Source organism: Malaclemys terrapin, chromosome 2 (genome assembly GCF_027887155.1).
Source record: "Malaclemys terrapin pileata isolate rMalTer1 chromosome 2, rMalTer1.hap1, whole genome shotgun sequence".
Taxonomy (NCBI): domain Eukaryota; kingdom Metazoa; phylum Chordata; order Testudines; family Emydidae; genus Malaclemys; species Malaclemys terrapin.
In genome coordinates this window covers 172341520-172354060 of record NC_071506.1, presented here as the reverse complement: position 1 = coordinate 172354060, position 12541 = coordinate 172341520, and the positions used below count along the sequence as shown (strand labels likewise).

General features: G+C 42.2%; 1 protein-coding gene across 3 annotated transcripts in view; it reads left to right on the top strand.

Moving 5' to 3' along the window:
- INVS (inversin) overlaps positions 1-12541 on the top strand; it is a 223713-nt gene that overhangs the window by 173807 nt on the left and 37365 nt on the right. For all 3 annotated transcript variants that reach the window (XM_054018622.1, XM_054018621.1, XM_054018624.1), the window contains exon 12: positions 5218-5430. In XM_054018622.1, the coding sequence (XP_053874597.1) occupies positions 5218-5430 (213 nt within the window). The remainder of the gene's footprint in view (positions 1-5217; positions 5431-12541) is intronic.

The window sequence follows — 12541 nt, the reverse complement described above, 5'->3', positions numbered from 1 at the left end:
TTAATAAATGTATTTTCCTAGCCTGGACACTTCAATACAAGTGGGGGTTCTGTGTAAATTTTGCTGCCCTTTACTGCTTGTGTGAATTTGGGCTAAAATTTTCAAAAGTGCCTAAGGGTGTGTCTACGCTGCAATAAAACACCTGCAGCTGGCCAAGGTCAGCTGACTCAGGCTCTCAGGGCTCAGTCTGCCGGGCTGTGAGGGGGAAGGGTCAAGAGCTTGGACTCCAGCCTGAGCCCAAACATCTACACTGCAGTTGTATAGCCTCACAGCCTGAGCCCTACGCTCCTGAGTCAGCTGACCTGGGTCAACTGTGGGTGGTGGTGTAGTGTAGACATACCCTAACTGACTTTGCCTAGGTCCCATTGAAAACCAGTGCCACTTGGTCCGGTAAGTGGCTTTTGAAAATTGGACTTAGTCTCCTAAGTCTTTTTGTAAAAAATTTACCCTTAATGCCCCTGAAAGTGTGGAAGTAATACCACGTGCTATAGTTGGTCATAATATTGTCAATCTTTCTGTAACACATCTCTACCAAGGCACTTAAACCTGTCCTGCAAAATCACTGCTATTTCTGTTTTGGCCTCTCTTTGTCAAAGCTGTAAACCTTGTTAATTGTGTAATTACAGTATTTATGTGGTATTCTTATGTGGATAAAGATTCACTAGCTAGAGGGTAAAATGGGACTACCAAGCTCATTTTTGCTTATGATCTAAACCAGAATTTGAAATCATAGAATCATAGAATCATAGAATATCAGAGTTGGAAGGGACCTCAAGAGGTCATCTAGTCCAACCCCCTGCTCAAAGCAGGACCAATTCCCAGCTAAATCATCCCAGCCAGGGCTTTGTCAAGCCGGGCCTTAAAAACCTCCAAGGAAGGAGACTCCACCACCTCCCTAGGTAACGCATTCCAGTGTTTCACCACCCTCCTAGTGAAATAGTTTTTGCTGATATCCAACCTGGACCTCCCCCACTGCAACTTGAGACCATTGCTCCTTGTTCTGTCATCTGCCACCACTGAGAACAGCCGAGCTCCATCCTCTTTGGAACCTCCCTTCAGGTAGTTGAAGGCTGCTATCAAATCCCCCCTCATTCTTCTCTTCTGGAGACTAAACAATCCCAGTTCCCTCAGCCTCTCCTCATAAGTCATGTGCTCCAGACCCCTAATCATTTTTGTTGCCCTCCGCTGGACTCTTTCCAATTTTTCCACATCCTTCTTGTAGTGTGGGGCCCAAAACTGGACACAGTATTCCAGATGAGGCCTCACCAATGTCGAATAAAGGGGAACGATCACATTCCTCGATCTGCTGGCAATGCCCCTACTTATACAGCCCAAAATGCCGTTAGCCTTCTTGGCAACAAGAGCACACTGTTGACTCATATCCAGCTTCTCGTCCACTGTGACCCCTAGGTCCTTTTCTGCAGAACTGCTACCTAGCCATTCGGTCCCTAGTCTGTAGCAGTGCATGGGATTCTTCCGTCCTAAGTGCAGGACTCTGCACTTGTCCTTGTTGAACCTCATCAGGTTTTTTTCGGCCCAATCCTCTAATTTGTCTAGGTCCCTCTGTATCCGATCCCTACCCTCTAGTGTATCTACTACGCCTCCTAGTTTAGTGTCATCTGCAAACTTGCTGAGAGTGCAGTCCACACCATCCTCCAGATCATTAATAAAGATATTAAACAAAACCGGCCCCAGGACCGACCCTTGGGGCACTCCGCTTGAAACCGGCTGCCAACTAGACATGGAGCCATTGATCACTACCCGTTGAGCCCGACGATCTAGCCAGCTTTCTATCCACCTTACAGTCCATTCATCCAGCCCATACTTCTTTAACTTGGTGGCAAGAATACTGTGGGAGACCGTATCAAAAGCTTTGCTAAAGTCAAGGAATAACACATCCACTGCTTTCCCCTCATCCACAGAGCCAGTTATCTCATCATAGAAGGCAATTAGGTTAGTCAGGCACGACTTCCCCTTCATGAATCCGTGCTGACTGTTCCTGATCACTTTCCTCTCCTCTAAATGTTTCATAATTGATTCCTTGAGGACCTGCTCCATGATTTTTCCAGGGACTGAGGTGAGGCTGACTGGCCTGTAGTTCCCCGGATCCTCCTTCTTCCCTTTTTTAAAGATGGGCACTACATTAGCCTTTTTCCAGTCATCTGGGACCTCCCCCGATCGCCATGAGTTTTCAAAAATAATGGCTAATGGCTCTGCAATCTCACCCGCCAACTCCTTTAGCACCCTCGGATGCAGCGCATCCGGCCCCATGGACTTGTGCACGTCCAGTTTTTCTAAATAGTCCCGAACCACTTCTTTCTCCACAGAGGGCTGGTCACCTTCTCTCCATGCTGTACTGCCCAGTGCAGCAATCTGGGAGTTGACCTTGTGCGTGAAGATAGAGGCAAAAAAATCATTGAGTACATTAGCTTTTTCCACATCCTCGGTCACTAGGTTGCCTCCCTCATTCAGTAAGGGGCCCACACTTTCCTTGATTTTCTTCTTCTTGCTAACATACCTGTAGAAACCCTTCTTGTTACTTTTAACATCTCTTGCTAACTGCAACTCCAAGTGTGATTTGGCCTTCCTGATTTCACTCCTGCACGCCTGAGCAATATTTTTATACTCCTCCCTGGTCATTTGTCCAATCTTCCACTTCTTGTAAGCTTCTTTTTTGCGTTTAAGATCAGCAAGGATTTCACTGTTTAGCCAAGCTGGTCGCCTGCCATATTTACTATTCTTTCTACACATCGGGATGGTTTGTTCCTGCAACCTCAATAAGGATTCTTTAAAATACAGCCAGCTCTCCTGGACCCCTTTGCCCTTCATGTTATTCTCCCAGGGGATCCTGCCCATCTGTTCCCTGAGGGAGTCAAAGTCTGCTTTTCTGAAGTCCAGGGTCCGTATTCTGCTGCTCTCCTTTCTTCCTTGAACTCGACCATCTCATGGTCACTGCCTCCCAGGTTCCCATCCACTTTTGCTTCCCCTAATAATTCTTCCCTGTTTGTGAGGAGCAGGTCAAGAAAAGCTCTGCCCCTAGTTGGTTCCTCCAGCACTTGCACCAGGAAATTGTCCCCTACACTTTCCAAAAATTTCCTGGATTGCCTGTGCACCGCTGTATTGCTCTCCCAGCAGATATCAGGGTGATTAAAGTCTCCCATGAGAACCAGGGCCTGCGATCTAGCAACTTCTGCTAGTTGCCAGAAGAAAGCCTCGTCCACCTCATCCCCCTGGTCTGGTGGTCTATAGCAGACTCCAACCACGACATCACCCTTGTTGCTCACACTTCTCAACTTTATCCAGAGACACTCAGGTTTTTCTGCAGTTTCATACCGGAGCTCTGAGCAGTCATACTCCTCTCTTACATACAACGCAACTCCCCCACCTTTTCTGCCCTGCCTGTCCTTCCTGAACAGTTTATATCCATCCATGACAGTACTCCAGTCATGTGAGTTATCCCACCAAGTCTCTGTTATTCCAATCACATCATAGTTCCCTGACTGTGCCAGGACTTCCAGTTCTCCCTGCTTGTTTCCCAGGCTTCTTGCATTTGTGTATAGGCACTTAAGATAACTCATCGATCGTCCCTCTTTCTCAGCATGAGACAGGAGTCCTCCCTTCTTGCGCTCTCCTGCTTGTGCTTCCTCCCAGGATCCCATTTCCCCACTTACCTCAGGGCTTTGGTCTCCTTCCCCCGGTGAACCTAGTTTAAAGCCCTCCTCACTAGGTTAGCCAGCCTGCTGGCGAAGATGCTCTTCCCTCTCTTCGTTAGGTGGAGCCCATCTCTGCCTAGGACTCCTTCTTCTTGGAACACCATCCCATGGTCGAAGAATCCAAAGCCTTCTCTCCGACACCACCTGCGTAGCCATTCGTTGACTTCCACAATTCGACGGTCTCTACCCCGACCTTTTCCTTGCACAGGGAGGATGGACGAGAACACCACTTGCGCCTCAAACTCCTTTATCCTTCTTCCCAGAGCCACATAGTCTGCAGTGATCCGCTCAAGGTCATTCTTGGCAGTATCATTGGTGCCCACATGCAGAAGCAGGAAGGGGTAGCGATCCGAGGGCTTGATGAGTCTCGGCAGTCTCTCCGTCACATCATGTATCCTAGCTCCTGGCAAGCAGCAGACCTCTCGGTTTTCCCGGTCGGGGCGGCAGATAGATGACTCAGTCCCCCTGAGGAGGGAGTCCCCGACCACCGCCACCCTCCTCCTCCTCTTTGGAGTGGTGGTCGTGGAACCCCCATCCCTAGGACAGTGCATCTTTTGCCTTCCAATCGGTGGAGTCTCCTTCTGCTCCCTTCCCTCAGATGGGTCATCTAGTCCACTCTCCGCATTAGTACCTGTAGAGAGAACATGGAAACGATTGCTCACCTGTACCTCCATTGCTGGTGCATGGACGCTCCTCTTTCTCCTTCTGGAGGTCACATGCTGCCAAACCTCCTCACAATCCTTCTGTCCCTGCTGCGCCTGCTCTGAATCTTCAGAACATTGTGGCCGTAGAATCATCTCCTGACGCCTGTCCAGGAAATCTTCATTTTCCCTTATGCAACGCAGAGTTGACACTCGTTTCTCCAGCCCTCGAACCTTCTCTTCCAACATGGAGACCAGCTTGCACTTTGTACAGACGAAGTCGCTTCTGTCCTGTGGAAGAAAGACAAACATGGCACAACCTGTGCAGGTTACAACAGCTGATAGCTCACCTTCCATATCACCGTCCTCTTCAGAGCTTCCTCAACTGTTGCAGGAACTACTCAGAGAAACCTGCAGATGAAAGCCTCCGTGCGCTCTCCCCGCGCGAACTCCCAGGCAAACTCCCGCTGTTAGCCTCTGCTGTTCGCCGCTCAAGTCTCCAAAAGAGAAATACTTGTGCAAATAACCCAGAATGCCACCTAATCTAACACCATGGGCATTTTTCACTTACACATTTAATTTAGGAACACCGTGCATCTCCCAGAGGACATATTTGTAAATGAGCCTCAAGGAACAAGTCTTAATTGCTTGCTCAAATCTTCTTTTTAAAGAAACATGTTAAGGTACGGAATCTGTCAGATACTCAGAATTTGGAAATGTGGTTCTCTGAAAAAGGTGTTAAATACTTTCCTTAGCGGAGGTTTCCTCATTAGTGGATCTTCCATCTCATTTTTTAAACCAAAAATATACATTGTGACTGGCAATCTAATCTATCGTAACACTTGTATGTTTTCTGTCTTTAGATACACGCCACTTGATTATGCTTTGCTTGGAGAACACCATGAGGTGATTCAGTTTATGTTAGAACATGGTGCTCTGTCTATAGCTGCCATACAGGACATTGCTGCCTTCAAAATCCAAGCTGTCTACAAAGGATATAAGGTTCGAAAGGCTTTCCAAGACAGAAAAAATCTTCTAATGAAGCATGAACAGCTGAGAAAAGATGCTGCTGCCAAGTAAGTCTGACACATGGAGAGTGCAAAAATGAAGCTATTAAAAATGAAATTGTTGAAGACAATAATAGTTTACAGATGAATTGCTCTATATTTTTTTACATCTTTTTAGAAACAATGTCTTTGTTCCCTTAAAGGACAATCTAGTGTTCTACCAGATGGTGTATAGATAGGTACATTATATAATACATTTATGTTTGGAGGATTTTTTTTTTAAAATAATCAAATACTTCTTGAAGCTTTATCATTTCTGTGGTGATGGATAACTCTAAGCCTGTGTCATGCAGGATACTATCCTCCCTCCCTCTGAGAATCATTCTTCCTCTGATGAGTTGCCCCCCTTATCTCTGTTTCTCAGGGGTTGGGAAGTGAAGAGAGACTTCCCACCCAATCAATTTCTAAACACTTGCCTGTGCCAGTCCTGCTCTATATTAACCCTGTTAGCTGGTTTTTCAGTACTTCTCTTTTTAAAAAGAGAAAAGAATTTCCTGTAGTGATGGTGTAGCTGTGTCCGTTCCAGGATATTAGAGAGACAAGGTGGGTGAAGTAATATCTTCTATTGGACCAACTTCTGTTGGTGAGAGAGACAAGCTTTTGAGCTATATAGAGCTTTTCTTCAGACCTCTCTCAAAAACAGAAGTTGGTCCAATAAAAGATATTACCTCACCCACCTTGTCTCTCTAAAGGAGTTACCTAACAGGAGTACAGTGAACAAAAGACTATAGGAATGAAGGATAGAAACACAGGGGAAGTTGAGAGTGAGCAAAAGTGTATATGGGCAAAAAGTGAGTGAGCAGCGGAGCAAGAAGTGAAAGGAAATACAGGATGGTAGAAAGAGAAGAAGCTATTAAATATGGAACTTAAATAGTTTTTCACATGGATAAAACGAGTTCACCAGTTACAGAACAGCAAATGAAACTTTTTAAATTATCTTCCTGTCAAGGGCAGCATAAAATGATTTTTGCCGTCCCCTATTTTTTAATCTTAGATTGTTAAAGCCACAGTAAATACCAATTCATAGCAGAAGTGCAAGGCTAAATGAAGTATTCTAATAGCCAAGTAACAAGGTAAATTAAAAGAGAACAGAAACCTATCAGATAAACAATGCTCATGTTCCCTCCAAACATCTGCAGTTTATCTGACATCCACATCCTATCTAATCTATATAGGATGTTTCTATATCACCCATTACTGTAGTAGCTGTTTTACATCTGTGTATGGTAGTTGTTCCTAGTGAATGTCTTCATAGGGGATTTTGCCTTTTACCTTTCCCAGATACTAAGAAGCTTTATTTGTTTGTTTTTTCCTCTTGACTTGGTTATGCTGGGAAAGCTTTAACAAATAGGTGACTCTTCTAGGGTTCTCTCTGACTTCCTCCAGTAGCTTGTTCCACATCCCACTTCCACAGGCTTTGAATCCACAATTCAACTGCTATGTTATAAGTGTTGAATTTTGCAATATGAATGCGTGATTTATTTTTTTAATGTGGAGTCTCTTACTAGTATTTAAAGAGAATATGGTTTAGGTGTTTCAAAATAAACATTGGGTAGGTATGAAATTAATTTTGTCGTCTATTTTATGAAGCTTTGCAACCTGCTCTAAAATGAAAACAAGCAGAATTTCATAACTTTCTCATAATCTGTGATCACCCATCATAGTGAAACTCACAAAACTGCACCAAGTGAAAAGTCAGATTCTTTACAGTTTGCTTTAAATATGATTTCTCCCCCCCCCCAATAATTCTGACTTAAAGTTACACGCTTTATGTAAAATCCAAGAACTAGACAAAATATTGCAGAGTACAAAGTTGTTAATTAAACATCAGTAGACATTTTACCGATATTCTTACAGTGAAGAGAGAAAGGTGTCCAAAACATTTTCACAGGGGCATGAACGGAACTTATGCTCTAGTTATTCTGACATCAGCTTGGAGAAGATATTAATAATTAGATGAGGAAAATAAATGGGAGATATTTAGAAGACCACGGTTTGATTACCGATAGCTAACTTTGCCTTAGCTAACTTTGTTTTAGAAAAAGAAGGTAGTACTTCACCAACTAGTGGAATTTTGTAAGGATTTTACAGACAAGAAAGGCAAAAGTAGTAGGTTTCATATACCGTGCAAAGATTTTCTACACACTGGGTTTTTGTTGTTTTTTTTTAACTAGAAAAGTACTTTAAAACTGACATTGGATTAGAAAGCATATAGACTAAATAATTTATAAATCAAGTAATTATACATAAAACATGATGAATATGAGTGGCCTTCTACCTTATATAATTGACTTAGTGCCAGCATTGTGATGAGATTATATATTAAGAATATAACTTTTCAATGAACAGGTGAATTTAATCAAAATAATTTAGCTGCTTGTTCTATCAAGCAACTAAAATACAGTTTATAGAACTTTGTAGTCTGAAGTTCCACAATATTCAAGAGGGACAAATTGAGTCCTAATCCACTCATGTTGCCACTTACATAAAGATATATATGTTTTCCATTTGTCTCAGTATTAAAATATTGCCACTTACCCAGCTAAAAGAAACTAGCATTCAGATACTTCATATCCTATTTGGTGGACGGAGCTTAATTAAGTTACTCAATTCTGCTACTTCAGCACTCACAAAAGAGATATTTTAAAACTCTTTTATTATAAACAACCCACAGAAGAATCTTCTCAATTGTAATATCTGGTTGTACAGAGATTTATTATTTATTACAGCAGTGCCTAGAGGCCCTGATTAGGACCAGGGCCCCATTTTGCTAGACACAGTACAAACATACATGAAGATGTGATTCCTATCTCACGGCATTTCCACAAAACATTCATATATTTCCCTTTCATTTCTCTGCAACAAATAAATCCTGAAAGGAAAATCCATCTCAAAACTATACCACACTTCGATCCCTTCCACATACATACCTCAATTCACATACAACCTCAAGTAACCAAACACAACCAAAACCAAATATAATAGCAATGCTACAGAGCATCCCTCAGTCTTTAATAGACCAGAAGTGTTGTCAGCAACAGAAACGCAAAAGCTGAGATTTTAAAATTCAGGTGATTTGGATGCCTTATTTTCGTTAATTGTAATGGGAACTGTACAGCTGAAAGTGGCTCTGAAAATCTCAGCCAAAAAGTTTTCACAGAAGCTTTTTCAACATAGAATCACAGGGCTGGAAGGGACCTCAAGAGGCCATCTAGTCCAGTCCCCTGCACTCATGGCAGGACTAAGTATTATCTAGGCCATTCCTGACTCAATGTAAGCCCATTGCTTCTTGTCCTATCCTCGGAGGTTGGGAAGAACAATTCTTCCTCCTCCTCCTCCTCCTCCTTATAACAACCTTTTATGTACTTGAAAACAGTTATGTCCCCTCTGTCTTCTCTTTTCCAGACTAAACAAACCCAATTTTTTCAATCTTCCATCATAGGTAATGTTTTCTAGACCTTTTATCATTTTTGTTGCATGTTTAACCCTAGTGGAATGTTTGTGGTGGGGTTCCCCACAGCTCAACAGGAACTTAAGAGAACCATTCTCAGAACTGCATCAGACATGCAGAGTGGAGATAGTGTCTCCTGAAACTTCCTGTCCATGTCTGGAAACTATTTCACTTTATTCTCTGTGGAATATGTCTGCTGCCAAAGTTGGAAGACTTCTCTGAAGAAGTCTGGGATGAAAACATGAGCTCTTATATTGCTGCATGACTTGTGTGCTGTTACTTCTGCAGAAAGGTCACCTGAATTAACATGGAGCATATATTACTGGGGCTTGTAATCTCTATCTTATCTCCATACTATAGATAACAGCTGTCATCTGCTTTATTGTATATACATTAATTGTGTTGCTCCTTGCAATTGGGTAACATGCCTTCTTTGCGCAGAATTTGATCTCCACTGTTGTATTGATCATTTATGGCCAATAAGGACCAATAATAATAATAATGGTCAGATAATCTAAATTCCAAGGATGAAATCCTGGCCCCATTAAAACCAGTGACACAATTCCCACTAACTTCAGTGGGACCAGGATTTGCCCGGCTGGGGCAGGAACAGGAGCATGAACGGGCGCAGGCTGGGGGAGTCTGTCAGAACTTCCAGGCATCTGTGAATCCTCTGAACAAGGTAGCAACAGTGAGCGGGTTGGAGTGGCTGCTTTCATTAGGAGCCTATATAACCTGCCTTAGGGTCACCTGGTTAGTCCCTTTCTTGTGGATTGGCTGGGGCCTGATTGATTGGCATGGGGCTGTCATAGGATTTTCAGGTAATTACCTTGGATGTCTCACCAGTTCAGGCTCAGGGATGACTTGTCACAGGGTATAGTTTGCAGCCTCCCTACATATGGAACTCCCCTGAACTCAGTGGAAGAGCCATACATAGAGCAGCTGTCTCTGATGAAATTATCTGTTTCTGTTACTCTCCTGTGTGTGTGTTTAATGTACATTATAAAGTTTATTATACTCTTTCTGATTCATTGAAAATAGTAGAAACAAAGTCTCTATACCAAGTAGGGGGGAAATATTTATTTAAATATTTAAATTGAATTGAAATACAATTTGAGCATATAGACATATCAAGTTGTCACATATAACAAATTTTATCTAATTGCAATTTTATGATCTGTCATAAACTGGAGGGGACATTATGTTATCACCATTCTGTGTATCCATCTGTGCATTCTACAGTTAAGCTTGGCCAGTGTTTTACTCCTAGCTACACTCAGCCAGCTAATATCCCTCCTGATCTGATAAACCTGCTCTCCAGATGAATGTAGACAGCATATGGGAATCCTGAATGGTGGTAAACTGTTTCTTAGGTTTTCTTAGGTTAAAAGAAAAAAAAAAGACTTCAACTTCTGTCTTTTAACACTCTCTTCACAAAATTTTAATTGATTTTTTTTAGTTATAGATAAATCATTCTGCTAGTTGTAATGTTCTGAGTTAGTTGGTTTTAAAAAAATTGGGTACTTCACCTACAAATGATAAGGGTAGACAACGATGGTTAAGATGAAATGGACAGGAAGTGTTTTATTCAGAGTACAGGCAATTTACAGTATATAATTCACTGTTGCAAGAAGTGAAGACAAATACTATGGATGGCATTTAAAATGTGCTATGTGCTGAATAAATTTATAACTGCTAATAACATCTGTACATGTACAAATTGGTTCAATCCATAAGCATATCATTTATATAAACCTATTTCATGTTGGTTAAACAAAGATATTTTATATCATGTACAAAACTGCACAGATGGTTAGGTGGTAAGGCCTGGTCTCGACACTGGATTTTGAGACCTAGCACTGCCATTGTCACTGGGATGGTAACAAATGGAGTGTATGTGGCAAAGTTCAAAAATCCTGCTGTGCTGCATATAGGATCATTTGCTCTGATCACACATGTTGATTGCCATAGTCTTAACTGGATATACTGTCCAGTAAATACCTGCTATTTGGGGGCTTTTGTTTAGTCTTGTTAATTTTTTTTTGCAAATCAGTTGAGATCTAGAGAACCTTTTTGAGATCACATGGGGCTGGCTCCTGGCAACTAAGCAAACCCAGTATTTTTTCTAGAGTCTGTCATCTTGTGCTCTAGAATCTAAGCTTTCATTTTAAAAAATAAGTCTTTAACTCATAAGATTACAAAGGAATTATTCAAAATATGAACCAATTCAGTGACGTCTGCTTGAGTCCTCAGACAGCCAGATGCAGATAACAAAACCAGAAGAAGCCAGAAGTGTTAGAAGCAAATGAACTGATCCCAGTGAGATCTATGGTTTTGTAATTCCAGAATAAAAAACTTAATTCTTGAAAAGGAGAAGAATCTGATAAAAGTTCAGAGTTGTAGAATATAAGTGAATTAAGAAAAGGGTTCTAACAATGAATCGGTAGATTATGGTAGTCTTGAACAAGGACAAAGGAGCAAAAGGTAATGAGAAGACTAGATATGTTAGTATCTCCTTTGTTCTGTGGCAAGTGACATTAGCAAGTATGAAAGTATGTAGTAAGGAAACCAAGTAGACGAGGCACCCTGCAACATCAGTTAATGAGAGGAAAGTACAGAAATTTTATATCAGAATTATTTTTCAGGCTGTGTTATGCAGCCAAAAGTGTCAGGAAATCCAAAGAAGAAATCAGCTATCGGCAGGTTTTTTTACACTGATCCAGCAACCATATCCCAAGCCACTTACACAATCTGCTGTACTGTTATTAGCCAAGGGAAGGCGCATAGATATCTGAGAGCATCCATTGTTAAAACTCCATTTACAGAGGAAATACCACCTCAAGTGTGGAAAGACCCTAAAACAAAAGAGGCCTCATACCTAATAAACTACAGTTTATATTGAGGACAAGACGAAAAACAATATTAATTCTGAGACTTCCGTTGTTTTGGTTTTCTTCTCAGCCACTGAGGTTTAAAACTGGGATGATGAGAACAGTCAGATCAGTGTGTCCCATGTTCTTCTTCAAGTAATGTCCCTATCGTTGCTCCACTGTTGGTGTAGCAGTGTCCATTTGGCCTGCGCATGCATTGTCCCTCCCTCCCCCCTCGTGCTCTGCCACAGGCCAACGAACCCTAAGCAGGCGAACCCTCCTCAGTTCCTTCTCAACCGCCCCTGGCTAGAGACAGAGCTTTAGCTGTCCATTAGCGGATTGTTAACTTCTTCAGAATTGTTAATTTTAGCTACCTTTTTGGAACTTACCTTTCTTTTCTTTACTCCTTTAACCTTTATTACCAAAGTCAAAAAAACCCACTTTATTTTTTACTTCAATTTTCTTCGCACTCCCCCCACATCTGGAGACACACAACCTCCCCCACCCCCCAGACATACAAAAGTATGGTTTGTGCCAACAGCTGAAGCCCAGATCCGGAAAGGATAGAGAACTGAGACTCAAGCTTTTCCTAATGGAGATGGCCCTTCAACCACCCTCTGAGCCACGCCAATACCCCAGACAGCAGGAAGCCTCACCGCAACCCTCTATTTCTAAGGGAGGTGAGCTCAAGAAGAGGCCCATGAGCCACTCTTGTAAGAAAAGAGTCATGAGTCCCCACAGTGAGCCCCGACCAAGCTAAAAATGATCTCTGGCTTGCTCTGTATCATCAGTACCAGTA